Source organism: Suricata suricatta, chromosome 7, assembly GCF_006229205.1.
Source record: "Suricata suricatta isolate VVHF042 chromosome 7, meerkat_22Aug2017_6uvM2_HiC, whole genome shotgun sequence".
Lineage (NCBI taxonomy): Eukaryota > Metazoa > Chordata > Mammalia > Carnivora > Herpestidae > Suricata > Suricata suricatta.
Window position 1 is genome coordinate 94,058,498 of NC_043706.1, and position 19,865 is coordinate 94,078,362.

Here is a 19,865-nt window from a genome sequence, read left to right on the forward strand (position 1 = left end):
GACTCTGGCCTCTCATTGCCTGGGTTTGAAATCTGGTACCTCTTACTAGCTATGATACCTTGGGCAAGTTATTTAACCGATCTGGGCCCTGATATTAATTCAGGCATAAAATAGGGATAGTAATATCTACTCTTACAGTGTTGTGAAGACTGATGAAATAACATACAAAAAGGGCTAAGAACTAGGCTTCACATAAAGTATGCCTATCCTTACAACATTCAAAAGTATACTACACTCTGCCAAACAAGAAAGAGTAAAAAACTACTAATGATGACTTTAGATGACTTGTTTCCAATACCATGGCAGATTATAAGCAGGCCAGGCCTGGCAGCTTAGAAAAAGAGCCCAAGCACACCCACACATAACCAAGCAAATTCAAGAAATCTAACATGATACAAAATTTCTTAAAGCCCTGTTACCTTTGCTTAGGTAACTTTCTGGCAATGTATCTTTGCTTAGTTACTTTGTTTTAATCATACCAAACTAAGCTGGGCCTTTTCCAGGCAAGAGTGAAAAGGTCTGGGAGACTTTCATTTAAAATATCAGGCTCCCATTGCAATGAGCAGAGTGGGAACATGGATAGTGCAGCTTTAATCACCTCAGTAGACCTTCAAGGCTAACAGTGTCTATAGTAGGTAACTTGCTTGAGGTATAAGGCATGAATTGACGAGGCACAGAAGATTCACTTACTTTACTGACAACATTGGTGTACAAGCCATGATTTGCTTTTCCTATAGTATGAGTACGTGGAGATATATTTGAAAGCCAAATGGTCACAAGTGGAATAACAGACATATCAAAGGAGGAATCCAGTTCCCAGATAGCTAAAACAATATTTATAAAATCCTTAATTTGGTTCCTAGAGGTGTTATTTCCTCTAGAGTGCTATTCCCTGAGTCAGGGAACCTGGAAGGTAGGTGAAAACTTTCCCAGTTGCTCAGAAACTTGGGAGTACCTTAAAGGGTGTATAGTGCTACAGGACTCAAGTTCCCATCTCTTCTCTATTGCATTATGTGGGCAGAACAGAATATTAATAGTTAACATTTACTGAGTGCTTACTGGATTCCAGTAAGCATTGCGCGTGTTGCCTCATTTAATCCTTTCAACTCTGTGAGGGAACTGAGGTTTAAGGAGGTTATGTAATTTTCCCAAGGTCACAGAGTTTGGCAGAGCAAGATTGAAAGCCAGGTCTGACTAACTCCAAAGCCCAAGATCTTGACAGTTACACTCTAATGGTGCCCAGATACTGAAGCAAAGGCCTTGGCATGGACCTCTCCATGTATACTTGACCACCTGGATGACAAAAGCAACTGCCCACCTGTAATTCCTCCCTGCTGGTACCATGCTGACACAGCAGAATGGTGCTGGACTCCAAGGAGGGATGGATGCTACAAATCGGCCATCACATCTAGGGCAAACCTCTGGTCACCTAGCCTGGGGCAGTGGCTGGTTACAAGCACCCTCTGCTAAAGCTAGACATCAGAATTAATCAGCTTACATATGAAAATTCAATGTACAAAAGGCAATTAGGAGTGTTAATATATTACATAGAAATCTTAAATTCTAAACAGAAAAATCGTAAAGAAATGCCAGTTTGGAGTACAACTCATTAACTAAGGCACAAAAATCAAGCTTATCATCATCATTCACATCGCTGCCAATATTTGATCACTTACTATGTACTTCTACATGCTTTACGTGTTCCTTCAATTCTCCCAACTACCCTGAGTTTGGTATTATTATTACCTTCATCCAACAGATAAGTAAATAGTATCAAAGAGTTATTCATAATTAAATTCATAGATTACAGGGGAGTCTGGGTGGCTTAGTCAATTGAGAATCTCACTTGGTTCAGATCATGATCTCACAGTTTGTGAGTTCTAGCCCCACTTAAGGCTCACTGCTGTCAGTACAAAGCCTGCTTCAGATCCTCCCTTCCCTTCTCTCTGCCCCTCCCCTTCTTGTGTGCTCTCTCTCAAAAATAAATTAAAATAAATAAATTTATAGGTTACAAAATATTGAAGATTACAAATGGCTTTATCAATATGATCTTTATAATCACATCACAAGGTAGATAAATAATTATGTAAATCCACAGATGAAGAAACTAAGTCTGTTACAGAGGTTAATTTATTCATGAGCATATGGCTGGTAAAGAAAATCCAGTAAGGTCTTTTAAAAAAAAAAGTTAATATTTATTTATTTTTGAGAGAGAGAGAGTGTGTGTGTGCGAGCGCACAAGCAGAGGAGGAGCAGAGAGAGAGGGAGATATAGAATATAAAGCAGGCTCCAGGCTCTGAGCTGTTGGGACAGAGCCCAACGCAGTACTTGAACCCATGAACCACAAGATCATTACCTGAGCTGAAGTTGGATGCTTAACCAACTGAGCCATCCAGAGGCCTCTCCAGTAAGGTGTTTAAATCACTCTGAAGTAATACCTATAGTCAATGTAAGACTGTATATTTAGAATAGTTAGAAAACAAACCAAGAAATGTTTTGTTAGCAGAATCATTATTAAAATTAAGTAGAACAGCCTTTCCTCTGACATGTCAAAAAGATAGATAAGCAAAGTATTTGGCATATAGAAAGTATACCACAGATACCTAATAAATGAAATGAGAAGAAATAATTTATTAGGCTCAATGGTAAAATCCACAGTCTCAAAAAACTTTCAATTATTTGTTATACTCAGAAACTCTGTCATCAACAAAACTGAATCAATATAGGTTATATTTTATAATTTAAGTCTGCCAAAGCATACATTACTTGTTAGGTGAAAAAGCAGACTCAGCTTAATTTGGTGAGGTGTATCAACAACTTTGAGAGACCTTATTTTGTGAGAAAACTCTGCCTATCATTTAAATCACTTTTTACTTTTGAAAAGCTTCTCTTAAATATGTCCTTCAGTACCATTGAACAGATCACTCTACCTCTATTTTGCAAGACTTGGTCTTTATCACATGATTGGAAGAATATCTGGCTGTGTTTAGGCTATGAATAGCATTTGAAAAATCACTCAGTTATAATTATAGACGGCCAACACCTGCCAACTTGGTAGAAAATGAAATTATGTAAAAATTTAAGACAAGTGTGCAGTGCTTGTCAAACACTTAAGTATCAAAACAGTAAATGCTTACTTTTAGTGGGATAAACTAAGATTTTAATTAGACTTTACTGAATATTACATAGAATTGACAAATTGTCCTAATTTTTGAAAAGCATATTTATTAGTTTATTGATTTAAACAATTTTTAAGTTAAAACACTAACTGAATACTACTCAGTGAATGAATATGCATATATGACAGTTGGTTTGGAAAAGATAACTCACAAAATTTACACCATAAATGTTATTTCCATTTAGTATGGTTTAAAAGCTTAGGAAGTTGTTTTAAGACAACTTTATAATATAAGTATTAACTTATAAATCTATGAAGCTGTTTCCCTTTTTAAATTAAAAATGGGGTAAGAAATAAAATATAAAACCAAAAGTGTCTCATTTTTCTAAGGTAAGTACATATTTCATTGCAATCTAGTAAGATTTTTCTATTTTGTTGTATAAAAAAGATTAGAACATGAGAAGAGAGATAATTCTTGTGTTGGCAAGCTTCACAAGTTTTTTTCCTTATAAATTGAAAAATGTCATAAACTGTGATAGTCTACTAGTAACACAAAGAATTTTAACAATAACAATGCCAACTGGGAAGATCCAATAAATGGTCCTAATTGTTATCCTACAAAACTCCCTAAGTACAGCCAATGAAACCACATTTAAAAAAAATAAGCATCTTTTAAAAGACTTTTTTTTTAATACACACTGTGGTAAATGTATCTTTATCAGCACTAGTTTAAGCAAAGCATGAAATGTTCCCATAGACTGCCTATCTAGCCGAGGTTTTCATACTTAAATTTCCAGTCTGCCCAATGACCCCAACAATACCATCATCAAAATTCTGAAGAACTCTCAGATGCCTGAGTCTACTGGACCTGCATAATTAAAGTTACCAGGCAATTTCATCAAGGTCAATGAAGGTCTTAATGTAATAAATGTGATCTAGAAAAGTTGAGTCAAAGTAAATCCTATTTTCCATTGACTTATATTAAAAAGGCAGGTATTTTGTCACGATATGACAAAATTGGCTTGATTTGAGAAATTGTGACAAAGAAGAGATTAAAAACTGGTGGCGAGGCTTGTCTGGTGCTAATGTACTTGCAAGTAGGACCTGCTTCCTTCCATACACTTTAAGCACTGCCTCTTCCCTAGCAACTCCCCCTCCTTCCACAAGTTCTAAAAGTTTCCCCATTTCTATGATTCCTCCATTCCATGTTAACTTGCTTCTACATAAACACTGCCTGTTTTCAAATATGCATATTCTTTATGATTATGATATGACACCAAATAGAACACTTTGTATCAAAGTTTTAGGTGATTGAGAATCCTTTATTATACCAAAGATTCCATGGCTATTTTCTGTCAGGTCAAAGATTCAATAAATCCTTAAGATGGTTCTTATTAATTTATTTTCCACTGAAATGACTAAAAGATATTCTGCAAATTTCTAATAGTCACCAAAAGGAAAATAAATATAACTCTAAAACAAAAAGACCATGAATGCTTTACTCCATGAATGCTCTATCAGCACTTAAAGGGCACAAAGTGTTAAAGATGAGAAAATAATTTTTAAAGCTAAACTATTGTTTTAGAGGATCCTTCATGATGCCATGAGCACCAACCCTTGACCTTAAATTGAAACCTAACAAGTTTATAACATCTCATTTTCCTATAAAACACTACAACCCATTTATAAATTAAACAATGTGCTAGATTTAAAAAAAAATCATTGTTTTTTTCCCTCTCTCATGGTAGAGACCATCTGGGGCACTGTAACAGGAATTAAATATTTGAAATCTGAAAACTTAAAAAAAGTGTCCTTGTTAGTTTCAATCTTTCTGAAAAGTCAGAACAAAGGAAGAGGACAGGAAGTATTTATATATTACAAAGAGGACACTGAGGGCAGATAGTACAGATATGATTCATCCTGTAAACCAGTGTGGGGGGGGGTTAGATAAGCTCTAACTTTGGCTTCAAACCATTTAAGAAAAAAAAAAGTTAATAGCTGCTTTCAATTTCTTCACATTTTCCATCCGAAGAAACACGGACAACCGGAAGGTAAATAGCATTCTCCTCAGAGTTCAAAAGCTACTAAAGAAAGTGGTCAAAGGTAGGAATGAGAGGAAGCACTGAACAGAAAAGGCAGGTGGCTTCCTGAAGGAAAGAGACTGAATTCTCAGCGTATCAATAAAATACGGCCAAAAAAATAGTGGATATGGAAGAGGGGTTTTGTGTAAATACTGAAAGAAGACATATTTGCTGTGGCTAAGAGTGGCAGTGAATTGTTTGAAATGCACCACCTTACACTTTTGGCTTTGACTAGGCATAGCAGTAAAAAAGAAATCAAAACAAAACAATTCAAAAGGCCAAATCTGCTTCTACAATGCTCCTAATCTGGTGTGTTATATTTTATAGCCTCATCATAAATTAGGTTTCTAAGCTAATAGAATCTAAACTATAATAGACCAAAGCAGTATTTTATCCAGTTAGATGTAAGATCAGCCCTTACAGCCTTCGACTAAACTTGACTGCCTTCTATCTCCATTCTTCCTCACACATTTTTTGTCCAAGGATGGGCTCTCCTGGCTCTCAGGGGCTGAATGCAGATTAGTTCAAATCAAAACCAGAAATGCCTAATTTCCTTGCCAATGACTGGCTTAGAAAAGAGCATGTGACCCAACTCTGGTCAATAAAAACACACAGGAAGTCTACTGGAGGCTTTCTGAGAAAAGCTTTTCTTCCCTGATAGACACAAGCGAAGAAACTCTTCTCAGCTGCAAACGGTCATGACTACACACGGTGCTTGGAACTGCTGAGGCAACCTGCAACCAGGAGCAGAGACCATGCTTGCTATTGCTGAGAAAAGGAAAGCAGAAAGACAGAAGGCAAAAAGGTAATATAGTTGAGCTAATCAATTAATCCATGAAGCTTGAAATTGCCCAACTTCAAGATTTATTATACTAAATAATCAATCTCTTACTGTCAAACCTATACACTATATATATTACCCAAATCAATATCGAATGGATACTCCAATTGCAGCTTTAACAACTGAAATGTGCATCATGCCCAACAGCTAAAGTTTCATTTCTCCCTGGGGAGTAACAATCACTTCACTAAATGAAAGCCTCCTGCACCCCACTTAACAAAGATACATACTTTGTTACTTGGTCTAAATTTTCTAAAGCCAAATTATTTTCAGAGAGTGTTAATTGCTGGCAAGCTATAAGAAAACAGATTCCCTTTTTTCACAGTACAGAAATGAAAATGATCAAATGACCATTCTTAGAAAAGTGCTTGACTATTTCGAACACTTCATAATCTTTTGATGAATATTTACACACTCACATTCCTCTCTTAATTACATGCATCATAAGACTACAGTTCATCAGTGGACTATATTAGGTGTATGGGACCAGTGTTAACACTTCTGTTCCTTTGTTCAGAATAACAAGAACATCAAAAAGGTATTATGGGATCAACAACAACCACTACCACCCCAGCATAAATAAGGCCTACTAGAAGACCTTTCTCCAAAGCAGGGAACAAGTCTTACTGATCTTCTAGTCTGAAGTACAGTGCCTGGCACAGAACAGTTCTCAAAAACGTGTTCAACAGATTTAAATATGTTGTTGTGAAATCAATAAATTGAGAACAGGAATACAGAGACTGTTCTCTCCCAATGTGCCAATTTTTTTTTTTTTTTACAGGTTTAGCCATTTTGAGTCGATCCATCCTATCCCTGCCTCACCAACTTTCCTCTTGACTATAGTCCTCTGAGCTGACATAACAATCAAGAGCAGAACAGCTGTAGGGACTACAAATTCAGTTCAGCTTTTGCTGGTTTACCAATGAATAACAGAAAGCATTATGGAGTACTACATTTAATTATTTGATTTCCCATGTGAGGCTGGAGCGGTATGTGGAAGCCAGATGATGCTGGACATTATGTGACATTTTAAGCAGTTTAAATTCTATCCTCAAGGATTTTAGGCAGGAGAGTAACATGATCAGATTTCATTTTAGATAAATGACTCTGCAGTTATGTGGAGCACGGATATAAAAGTGGAGGATGGGTTAAGTCTAGAGGAGTGACAGACAATAATAGCAGAACTACAATAGTAATATCAGGGGGGCAGAAATCCCTTCAGGAGCTATTTCTAATCAGGTTTATCAGGCAACTTAATCTCAACATGTCTAAAACAAAACTCACCGTTCCCCCTAAACTGACCCTTTACCACTCTTCTGTCTCAGGAAATTACTGAACTAGTAACCAAGTAGTTACTTTAGAAACTCGAGAGCATCCTGTTATTTTCTTCATCTCTTATATCCAATTCAATACTATCTCCTGTTTCTAACTCTTAGCTATCTCCCAAACCCATTCACTATTTCCCACTACATCCTACTCCACCATAATTTTGCTTTGGACTTGTGGACCTACCTCCTAACTGATGCTGCACATCAGCACTCTTGACCCCTGAAATTCATTCTCTTCATTACTTTCAAAGTAATCCTAATACACTAGTACACCTAGTACACCTAAATCACCATCTTGCTCAAAACTCCTCAGTGGCTTCCCATGGTTCCTAGGATAAAGTCCACAACTCTTAACTTGTCCTTCAAGATCATTATCCAACTCCTGCCTAAGAACAGTAAGAATTTCTAATATTACTGAGCATTTATGTGCTAGGCACTATGCTGTGTTTTGCAAGCATTATTTCATTTTATTCTCATTGTGAGAGGAAACTGAGTCAAGGAGAAATGTATTCAGCATTGTAGAGCTAATAAAGTATTGGAGCCAGGTCTGGCTACAAAGGATGTGCTTAAGCTTTCACTCTCCCTTCAAATATATGCTCCAACCACACTGTATTACTTTCCGGTCCTAGAACTCACTGCTCTCTCTTGCCATGAAGGCTTCACACAACTGTTTCCTATGTGTGGAATGTCCCCCTCACAAATTTCATTTTTACCTGGATTATATTTATTCTTTCATCAAATCTTTGCTTAAATGTCATCTCTTCAGGGAAGTCTTTTCCTATCTAAAATTACATTTTTTGTTTATTGTTTGGGGTCTGTCTCTCTCCAGTAGAATGTCAAAGTTGTTTACAACTAGGTTTTTAGTTCTTAGAATAGCATTCACCATGGGTTCGATAAAAAAATTGTTGAATAAAGGCATGAATGAATGATGTGGGGATGGAAACTCCCTAATCTGGTGACTTCATTCAGACTGATAAGAAATAAAAGAAGCCAAACATAAATTTGTTCAGCCACTGGATATTTATTTAGTAGCTTTCAGGTCCCAGCCAATACTCTTGAGAACTTACAGCCCTCCAAGGAGACAGACACATAAACATGTGATTACAGCACAATGTAAGTAAAGTGCCTGTTGTAATAGTAGTAGGATTTAAGTGCAATAGATGCAGAGATGAAAAATAAAAATCTATGGAAAACCTTCACTGTGGAGGAGATTTTGAATCTTTCTGCAGGAGGAATGAATCTTGAAATATGTATCACATAATCTATGTCTTTCAATTATGAAAAAGGAGAGGAGCATCCATTATATAATGGGGCCCTTTGCATCACATTTATTCTCACAACAGCTCTATGTTATTATTCCCATTTTATAGATGTGGAAATCCAAGCTAAGAGAGATCAAGTAACTTAACTGGTCCAAGCTTATGCAGTACATTAGTAAAGGAGGAGAATTTGAGCTCAGGTCTGTCTGACTCCAATACCCATTTACTTCCCAATATGTCACAGTCCTTTGACCCTGCACTCCCCAGAGCCTAATTACTTTTGTTTTTAATATAATTGTTAACTAAATTGGTTATCTGATTTCCCATTTGAATATAAATAAGCAGCAAAATTAAAGATTCAGGAAGAGAACAAAGTATACTGAGAGCAAGGGAGGGAACAGAAAAACTATAAAAAATTGAACACAGAAATTCAAAAAACGTGGATCTTATAGTCCTATATTCTCTACCCTCAGCTATACAACAGTACTTGATGTGCATAATGATGACACTATTATGAAAAATATGATTGTTGTACACACTACAGTCTAAAAAACAGAGAAATAACTTTTGATGCTTAAAAGGGTAAACTTCAGGAATCTAGAAAATTAATTCCTCTTTGGTAACCCTGGATAAATGAATTTTAATGACTGTTCCCAAACTGTTTGTGAGAAAAATATCCCAAGATTTTAAACAGAGCCTTCATTTTATGGACATGATTATTTTTCTGTTGCTTTAAACTAACCAAAATAGAAAAACTATTAATCTTAGCTTACATATACCCAATAATAAATTTTAAGAACTTCTCATAAATGACTTCGACTGAGTAACGTAGACATAGTGTCACTGACCATTCTTAGGATTTAAAAGCGTTTCTCTAAACAAAACCAAAAACAAACAAAACAAAACCTTTCTAATAAACCTTCCAATAAAACAGGAGAGATTGATTATGTAAGAACAGGAGGGAAACATTTTTAATCTGTTGCACTCAAAACTTAAACAGGTATATATGTGAAAAAGAAAAAAATCAAACAATTGAGGCAAGCAGAGAGAAAACTAATTAAGTAATTTACCACAAGAGTGTTTCTGCCATTCACCCAACCTGGGTTCAACTTTCAATCTGAAAATGCTAGCTTCTTTATAATATAGGCTTTATTTTATGAAATTCATTTTTTAAAAAAAAAAGAAAGGTTGCTTTTAGAGAACACACCCTGATATTTTTGTTTTGCTTTTAAGAACAAGAGAAAATTGTTTCACCAGTTATCTTGAACAAACTAAGAAACATTTATCATTTTAGAGGCTTTTAAATGAGAAACTTTCCACACAGAATATTGTTTGTAACAATGTGAAAAGTACACTGGCTGTACTTCCTAACAAATGTAAAAATGAATATAAGAAAAAGCAAGACTGTATTGCAACTAACTGTAACTTTCTCATATTTTTCCACGAGGAATGTAGCTTCTGCTAAAACTCTCTAGAAAGACAATATTTATGTCCTTATATGTGAAAATTGCTTTTATTTTAGCTCATCTTATACAATTTTGGTCCCAAATTCAATGTTTTAGAAGCCACTCTAAATTTGAGATGTAGAATGAATTTGTAATGAGTTCACTTAACTACCTCTTAGAAGCAAATACAAAGTGAAAAACTTCAAGTAAAACTGCACTGTACTAGATGAACAGTTGTAATTACAGTGTTTTCTTACCTGGACGCTCTTCAAAATAAACTCACTTTTCTCTCTTACATCTTTAAAGGGACATCTCTTAGAAAGCATAAGCAGATGAGCAAGAAGCTTATTCAAACCATCCGAAGAAACAGCATTTGAAAGCCCGTCTGATGGACGAAAAGGTGTCTCTTTCACTGAACGAAGATACTCGGTTTTTCTTAAAATGGTTTGCCTAATGTTTTCCAGTGCGGTCTCTCTAGCAGTGGAATCTCTACTGCACAGTCCATCCCACCTCACTTCATTCTCTCCTTCAGCCATGACAACTGGAGATTTCTCTTTGCAGTCTTCAGTTACCCTTCAGCATGTTCCCAAAAGCACTTCGTATTTTTAAAACGAGGAATGTAAGAATAAAACCAGAGAAATCGAATCGTCATGAAAACACAAATGTCTGGCTGACATTTGGAACCAGAAGTGTCTTTTATATTGATGGCTTTCGAGCGATCTACAAGACAGAACTCACCCTCTCCTACACGAAGGGGCAAGTCTTGTTAAGAGACTGAAAAAAGTTCGAAAGTTGAAACCCCTACAGCGCTGGCTTTGCTGGACAGGCAGTCTCAGGGAAATGCTCGCCTCTGTCTCGCGGGGTCAGCGGATATCCTCACGTTGTGGAGCTGTCAAATCCGTGCTCTGCCCAAAAAGGCTGGTAACAGTTGAACGCGCTCCAGCCATTGGGGGTTTTTTGTCTGGGCGGCCACCGGGTTCTCAGGAGCATTCCCACCCCGCCCCTCGACCGGCACCAATCCCCGCCCTTTGCAGCTCCTCCCTTCGCCTCAGCGGCCGGCCAAGAGTTGGTGGAGAAATCTCGCCAAACCCTTGCTCACTGGGCGCCGCGACCGGAGACCCAGGCGTTCCTTGGAGGCGGTAGCCTCCCGCAGCCGCTGTCCTGGCTGCAGCGTCGGAGGAAAGCGTCTCGGGCCCAGACGATTCAGGACCCCTGGGCAGCCGCCACTTCTCTTCCTATCTCTGCGTCCTCGCCCACCTCCCACTAAGCCTGCAGGGCAAAGGGCTGGCCCGCAATCTCCAAACGCCAGGCTGGGCCAGGGAGCTCGCAGAGCAGCGAGGCCGGAGGCGCAAAGCCCGCCCCTTCGCCCAGCCCCATCGGTGGGGCTCGGCCCAGAGGGCGGGAGCAGGGAGGGGAGATGGGGTCCTCACCCCACCAGCCCCTCCCCTTTCTCCGCCCGGCATAAACCGGGAGCCGCCCCTGCCCCAGCGCCCTCTTCCCCGCCCAAGCAGACGCGACCCACGGAGGCAAAGCCATTGGAAAAAGCCCCGCCCTCCCGCTGGCTACCTCCAGACCCCAAGTCCGCGCGAGGCCTCCCACTGCTGCCGGCTGCTACGCATGCGTGATGGCGAGCAGGGCGCAGGCGCTTCAGGGGCATTTTGCGTCGGAGGCGTTTTTCGTGCCGTGACGTCACGTTTGGATTCTCTGGACTGGAGAAAAGGGGGCGTTGAAATACACTGAAACTATTACGCATAAGAAAAGCACTGCAAAGAAAGAGGTCGTAGACTCACACCTGGAAGAAACTAAATCCAATTTAAGATTACCCTGAATATAGTGACGGTCTATTAAGCCAAATCTGAGATTTGAGAAGACAGGGCTTCCTCGCAATGACTTCTGGGAAATGTAGTTTTATTGCGGCAGACGCATTCTGTCGGCGATAGAAACTACAGTCCCCAAGAGCCACTGCGACGTTGCCCGTAGCGGTCTTCGAGCCAACGGTTTGCGCGAACGGAGGTTGAGAGCGTCGACTTGGTGAGAACCGTAGAGTTGCCTGCTACTTTTCCTTTGACCGAATTTTTCCTTCCTCCTTTTCCTCAGGGATTTTGAAGACGAAGCCATCTAGGGCTGTCCTCCGTAGTCAAGGGACTTTGTCCAGTAATCTGCGTGGGAAGGAATACTCCGGGGGTGCCAAAGCCGGGGCACGTTGCGCGCGGGAAATGGTAGCAGCCCCGAGGGTCGGAGGGAGCGGCAGAAGGCTAGGCCACAGGGATGCTGTGAAAACAAGTCCGCCTTGCTGCGGACTCGTGCCGAGGGATTTGGTATCCCTGTGCAATTGCACTTTTGTTTGCCATTGTATTGGCGAGTTCTGTGCTCATGCGTTCAAATGAAATCCCAGGCAGGGTTCAGAAAACGAATTGTCCAATCCATTTTGTATGAGACTAAGGGGGGGAAAATCCCCAGTATTCCTAGCAATAAATGTTTGCAGAGTTTAAGGATACTCTGAAAAAAGACCTACAAAGATATAAAAATTTTAGTATATGTAAAAAATTCAATCATTTGTTTTAAAATTACTGTTTTTAGGAGGCCAGTGCCTTATCCATTAGGCCACTGGGGCGCGACTAAAATTACTGTTTTTAAAAAGTCATTCCTGTTGAGAAAAGTCAAAACGTGAAAGGCAGTCAATGGACTGAGAACCAAATTAGATTTTAATTCTTCACATTGCAGAATAGGTGTGTTTCTAAAAGTTTAGCCATGTTAGTTACTGAGTATACAACAGTGAAAAAGACAGCCTCTACTTAAGCTAACCACACAATTACAGTACGATGTCATATCTGGCTATCTAGGATGGCTAGAAAGAAGATAACTTAGCTTAATCTTGGAAAGTCAGGGAAATCTTTATACCAGGGAAAGAGGGCCAAAAGAATAGCATGTAGTGAGCCCCAGAAGTGAGAAAGATGAGATTTTCAGGAAAATCGCAGTAAGTCAAATCATGTTTTGGGAAGGGTAATATTTATGTAGTGATGAAATTTTGAAGTTGTAAAGAGACAAGTACTCTGAATTTTCCAGATAGTTTCTGAAATGACCTGTCCTTGAACAGATTTATAGTTTTGATGAATTAGTCTAATGTAGCCTTGCTACATTCAGTGCTACTAGTTTAAATCAGATTTTTTTTAAACACGAACTTCTTATGAGTATAATTCAAAGCAAAAAAGACATTCTTTTTTGTCGTCGTCGTCGTCTTTTTTTTTTTTTTTTTTTTTTTTGGCTTCATCCTCCTTTGTCCAGCCCACAAAGAGTAGGGCCATTTCTTAAATCTAGGTCCTCTTTTTACTGTGTAGTTGAATATAATCTCAACCATACCCATGGTTTCACTGCCTCCTGTGACTTTTAAATTATAGCTCCATCCAGCCTTACCTTTCCAGCTTTCATATATTTATTTCCTTTATATTTCTTTTTGGAATTCTTAAAAGCACCTCGAGCTCAACATGCCTAAAACCAAATGTGTGGTTATCTCTAATGAACCTGATTCTTTTCCTGTGATCCTACCAGCCACTTGTGAAAATTTGAAACCTACACATTATTCTTGATTTCTTCCAGTCCTTCATACCCCTTTAGCCAATTATTACCAAGCTCTATCAATCTCATTTCCCAAATATCCTCTAAATCCATCCTTCTCCCACCATCTACATAAGCACAGTCTTTTCCAGCCTGCCATAATCTCTTGCTAAGACCATTGCAATAGTGATCATTCACACTGACCTCTCCCTTAGTTTTCCACACAGGAGCCATGATTTTTTTGAAATGCAGATTCGACCAGATTTTCTCTTAAAATCATTCACTGGTGTCTTACTATTCTTAAGGCAAACCATCTTTGTAAAGCTTAATGTCATCTGGTTCCTTTCTACCTCTCCAGCCTCACTTCATATACCTACCACTCTCCACCTATCTTTGCTTCAGCTGTACAGATCTTTCTTCAGTCACTGGTTCTCATATTCCCTTTCATCCAACAAATATCTGTTGAGTATCTACTGTGAAGATATATCATTGAGCATAATACACATTAACTCTTGAACAACAGGTTTGAACTGCACAGGTCCACTAAATGTGGACTTTTAAAAATATAAGTACAGTACAGTACTGTAAATCTATTTTCCTTATGGCTTTCATAATAACATTTTCTATTCTCTAGCTTACTTTATTGTAAGAATACCATATGTAATTCGTATATAAAATACATGTTAATTGACTATATTATCGTTAAGGCATCAGGTTAACAGTAAGCTGTTAGTAAAGTTTAAGGGGAGTCAAAAGTTATATAGATTAGAAGTTATGGAATTTTTTACTTTCTGGTGGGGGGGGGTTGGCAGTCCTAACCCCCACATTGTTCAAGGGTCAAGTGTACAGCTGTACAAAAGTCCCTATTCTCCTAGAGCTTGCATTCTATTAAGGGAAGAGCAACAATAAATATATAATACATGTAGCAAATGAAGACAAATGCAATGGAGAAAAATAGGAGTCAATCAGGAAAGGGACTAGGGACTGCCAGACTGTGGGGGGCAGGGTTCACTTTTAGATAATGTGGTCAGAGAAGACCTAATTGAGAAGGGGACATTTGAGGGGATCTGAAGCAGGAGTAATAAGTTGTGCACCTACCTTGAGGAAGAACATTCCTATGCAGAACAATCAGTGCAAAGGCCTGCAGGCAGGAGCAAAAAAATAGCAGTGTAGGCTGGAACACACTGAGTAGGGGGGAGGAGGATAACATGAGATCACAGTGGAAGGAGGTCATGCAGGTGATTGAGAGGACTTTGACTTTTTAACAAATAGGAAACCATTGAAGGGCTTTGAGCAGATGAATCGCATGATCTGACTTTTTTAAATGATTACTTCTTTGAAATTGTGTTGACCATAGACCACGGGGAAACAAGTATAGAAGCAGAGACACTAGTTAAGAAGCTGAAGTAATAATCCAGATGAGAGATGATATTGGTTACTCAGGGTGATAACAGTGGAGGTAGTGGGAAGAGATCATAGTCTGGATCTATTATGATAGTATAACCAGCAGGTTTTGCTGATTGGCTGTGAGGTTTGAGAATATAAACCAAAAGTGAGTCCAAGTTTTAGGCCAAGAAGCTAAAAGGAAGGAATTGCCATTTAATGTCGTGGGAAAGTCTTCAGATTTGTGTAAGAGGTAAAGAGATGGAAATCAAGAGTTTTGTTTGTGTAAAGTTTGAGATGCCTCTAAGCTATGCAAGTAGAAGTACAGAGTAGGCAATTGTATAAATGAGTATCGAGATAATATGAAAGATCTGGTTGTAAACAGAATATTGGATTTCACAGTAGTGTTTTAATAGCAGTTTACAGCCTAAGAATAGTTGGTGTCACAACAATAGGCACTGCATAGAATTTGGGTCATGTGCAAGGGGCACTATGCAGGAGCAGCCAGTGAATGGACAGGAACACCCACAGAGTGTGGTGCCCTAAAATTCAACTGAAGGCAGTTGAGGAGAGAGGGCTAGGTATGTGAAATGCTGCCCTGGATCAAGTGAGAGAAGGATTGATAACTGACCACTACATTTAGTAATGTTAAGGTCTTTGAAGATCTTGAGAGCAGTTTTGGTGGAGTAAAGAGTATAAAAGCCAGGTGGGCATTTTATTTAAGAAAGCATGAGAGAACTGGAGACAGTAGGGATGCAGCACCTCTGGTACTGTTTTCTTTGTCCAGACTGTTTCAGCCTGTCTTTGACTCCCCTCCTTTTGGATGTTAGCTCAAATACCAATTTCCTCTGAGTTTCCCTTATCTAATTAAATGTCCCTGTCATAAATAACTTATTTTACCGTATATTTTTACTGGCTAATAAGTTACAAATGTAGTTTTATAATGGTATGTGATAATTTTATTGATGTGTGTCTGCTTCTAAAGTTTAAGCACAAACGAGCAGTGATTGTGCCGATTTTTGTTCATCATCTCCAGCTCCAAGTACAATGCTTGGCATCTAATATGAACTTAGTACATATTTGACGGATAAATGGAAGACGAACATAATGTCACAGAATTTTCAAAGGCATTGCATATTTACCTGTTGCTTACAAAAACATAATTTATAGGAGGTACTTTATAATGAATACTTGTCTTTAAAGAGAGCAGGACTTCTGCTGCAAGTGAATTTCAGTGCTCACCCTCATGAAATTGAATTTGCTAACATTTTTACTATATTCCTGCATACCTCATGTTGTTGCAAGGTAATAAAGTATATATAGAGAGAGTATAGTATATATAGAGAAGCTGCTGCTTTAAATGACTGCTGGTTTAGTCCAGGAAAAAGCTGACTTGCTGGTCTCCTAAGAGGCCTTTGTTTTGAAATTCATTGATGAATTTACTATTTAAAAAAATCAGTCCTAAGTCTTGTGGTCTTAGAAACAGAGTCTTGCTGAGTGTACCAGAATTCCTGGGTTGACTACTATCCAGAGGGTGAAGAGTAACTCTTTCCATTAATAAGAGTAGGGAATACATTATGAATTCCAGTCTTGGAATGGGAAGAGACTGAGTCCAGGTTTGGACATGTTAAGCATCTTGTCTGAAGGACTTAGGAGTCATGTAGGTGAACAGTACCTAGTATTGCTCCTGAACAACTTTTCTGCATGAAACCTTACCTGTTGTTGAGAGATGTAGATATACAACTAGTGAGAAGACCATGGACCTCAGAGTCTCAGAATCTTGGGTTTGAATCCCCAGTCAGCTTTTTACTAGGAGTGTGAATTTGCCCAATTTTTCAACCTCCCTAACTTTGGATGTGGGAGATGAGGTAGCCTTGGTGTTCCTCTCTGTACAGAGAGGACAATTGCCTAATTCCTACAGCTGTTGAGAAGATTTAATGAGATAATATATATAAAGTTTTTAGATTAGCATCTTGTATATATTGATGCTCAAGAAAACAGTATCTCTAAAATAATCATCATTATGTAAAGTAATGCTTATCCTTCAGTTTGAGATTAATGAAATGTTTATAAAGTACTTTGTAGTTGAACTCAAGAGTGCATTTTGTATAATATATTATTGCTGACATTCTGTAAGATTTTATAATGAGATCCTTGAATTATATTTCATTTTTCTCAAATTTGTAATTTATTTTTAGTAATATTTTGTGCTTTAAGCTGCTTAATTGGGAAAAGTTACAATAAGTAAAAATATGGCAATTATTATTCTCATAAAACAGCAGCATAAAGAGATTACATTTTTGAGCGAGGACTCCACATGCAGATTTATTATAAAAATTACTAAAAATACCATATTTCATCAATAACATGTCTATATGATATAAGATGTTTAAGGAATGTATGACTTAGGGAGATCTATGTGCCACTCATAAAATTTTATTTAATAGTCTACAGCTTTATACTGTTTAATTTACAGTTCTTAGTTTCATAATGTCTACCTTATTTTTGCTGCAACAAATAAACAGTATTATGGAATTTAGAACTGCTTTCAGTTGGCAAATTTTCTTAAGTACATTCAGAAGACTGTTTGGGAAGCAGGATTGTTCCATGGCTGAGAAAAGATTGAAATGTTTTGCTTATTTTGGGGAGAAACAGTATAGCAATTCCACAAGACCATTGATTTTTAAGTTGGACCGTCAAATTCTTGCTTCTGCCATTTACCTCATATATGTTGCTACCCTGTCTTAACTCCCATTTTCTTTATAAAATACAGAACATATTATTATCTATATCTGATCTTTGAATATACTAAGTTTAAGATCCTTGCACATACTATTTTTTTTTACTCACAGTGCCCTTACCTAAGACTTTCACGTGGCTGCCTTCCTCACTGCTTTGGACTCATCTGAAAATCTGATTCCTCAGAGAGTCTTTACCTGACCACTTCAGCTAAAGCAGACCACCTAGTCCCCTATATAATCTTCATCACATCAATTCAGTTATCCCCTTGTACATATTTATTTTATGCTTATTTTGTGTTCTTCTGCATGAAGGACTCTATCTTGTGTACTACTACTATACTCTCAGTGCCTCAAACAGTGATTCACACATGATAAATGCTCTTCAAATACTTGACCCACCGGCTGACTCTTTCCCTCCTAGGCTTATTAAGAAGGCTCCGTAAAATAATGTATGTAATGCATGTATGTGCTTGGCACCATTTTCTCTGTATATTTGTCTTCCTATGTCTTATCTAATTCAAAAAATTTTTGAGACATAGGCTTAACACGCACACATATGTAAAACCTAATGGTTATAATTACTATTATTAACAGTTAATATTCATAGTGTGTTCACTCTGTGCCTGTATTATGCTAGGTGTTATATGGGTTTTCTTCTCATTAACTCTATTAAGTAGATCTTATTATCACCATTTTTATAGATAAGGAAGCTGAGGCCCAGGAAGTTTATATAACTTGACTCAAAACACATAAGGTAGTAAGTAAATTGCAGAGCCAGAAGTGGAAACCATACCTGGCTCCTGATAAAACTCATGTTCTTAGCTTCTTTACAGTGCTTTATCACTCACCCAAAAAGATAGGTATTCAGTAAATGAGAACTTTAGTGCAGTCACTTTTTTCTCACAACAATTCGGGAGTGGGGGGAGTGTGCCAACTATAGAGCTTAAACACCAAGTTAGAGCTCAAATGTTCATTCTTCTGCCTTCCTCCAAAGAAAGGCTTTCTGCCTTCTTGCAGTGCCTTCGCATCAGCTCCCATTGCTTAACCTCCTCTTTATATGTGTATTTATTTATTTTTTTTTAATTTAAGCATTTTATTAAAAACCAAGATATTTAGGTCTCCTAAAGCAGACTCTCAAACTCATGAATTAGTTGCTTGTGAAATTGCTTATGACCCAGCATTAGCATTGCTGGGGATTTACCCAAGAGAGACAGAAATGCTGATGCATAGGAGCACATGTACCCCAGTGTTCATAGCAGCAATGTCAACAATAGCCAAAACATGGAAGGAGCCTAAATGTCCATCACCTGATGAATGGATCAAGAAGAGTGGTATATATTCACGATGGAGTACTACATGGCAATGAGAGGGAATGACATACAGCCTTTTGTAGGAAAGTGGATGGACCTTGAGGGTGTCATGCTGAGCAAAGTAAGCCAGGCAGAGAAGGACAGATGCCATATGTTTGCACTCATAGGTCTAGCAGGAAAACAGGAGAGACCTAATGGAGAACCAGGGGGAGCGGAGGAGGGAGAGAGAGTTGGGGAGAGAGAGGGATGCAAAACTTGAGAGACTATTGAATGCTGAGAATGAACTGAGGGTTGAAGGGGAGGGGGGGAAAAGAGGTGGTGGTGATGGTGGAGGGCACTTAAGGGGAAGAGCACTGGGTGTTGTATGGAAAACAATTTGACAATAAAATATTATGAGAAAAAAAAAGATTAGTTGTTTCTGTGCAGCATATCTATACCAATGTTGCTGAATGTATACACTGGTACAGAAATATATTTATTATGCAAATGAAGTATTTGCTGTGATAAAAATGTGCTTCCATCATTTTTCTTTCTGTTTACTTTCTATATGCATACATATGTGTATTAGAATCTCAAATTGTTTTCTTTAGATTTATATGTGTATTTAAAATGGAAGAATCAAAACTTAAACTGAATTAAAAAAAATTTTTTTTACTAAAATTTTTTAATGTTTATTTTTTGGGGACTGGGGAGAGGCAGGGAGAGATGGAGACACAGAATCTCCAGGCAGGCTCCAGGCTCTGAGCTGTCAGCACAGAGCCTAACACAGGGCTTGTACTCATAGGCTGTGAGATCACGACCTGA

At 38.1% G+C, this 19,865-nt stretch overlaps 2 protein-coding genes and 1 long non-coding RNA gene across 5 annotated transcripts in view; 2 read left to right on the forward strand and 1 right to left on the reverse strand.

Moving 5' to 3' along the window:
- LOC115295412 overlaps nt 1-10,724 on the forward strand; it is a 27,629-nt gene extending 16,905 nt beyond the window's left edge. For both annotated transcript variants that reach the window (XR_003910382.1, XR_003910381.1), the window contains exons 3-4: nt 5,861-6,004; nt 10,379-10,724. This is a non-coding gene — a long non-coding RNA (uncharacterized LOC115295412). The remainder of the gene's footprint in view (nt 1-5,860; nt 6,005-10,378) is intronic.
- Nucleotides 1-11,553, reverse strand: part of SESN1 (sestrin 1) — a 114,842-nt gene extending 103,289 nt beyond the window's left edge. Inside the window, exon 1 of the mRNA XM_029943291.1 lies at nt 10,330-11,553. Within this exon, the coding sequence (XP_029799151.1) occupies nt 10,330-10,608 (279 nt within the window). The 5' untranslated portion in view covers nt 10,609-11,553. The remainder of the gene's footprint in view (nt 1-10,329) is intronic.
- Nucleotides 11,554-12,056: 503 nt separating this feature from the next.
- CEP57L1 (centrosomal protein 57 like 1) overlaps nt 12,057-19,865 on the forward strand; it is an 80,718-nt gene continuing 72,909 nt past the window's right edge. Inside the window, exon 1 of one of the 2 annotated variants that reach the window (XM_029945264.1) lies at nt 12,057-12,103. The gene's annotated coding sequence lies outside the window, so the exon portion shown is untranslated. The remainder of the gene's footprint in view (nt 12,104-19,865) is intronic. The other variant, XM_029945265.1, reaches the window with a different exon arrangement.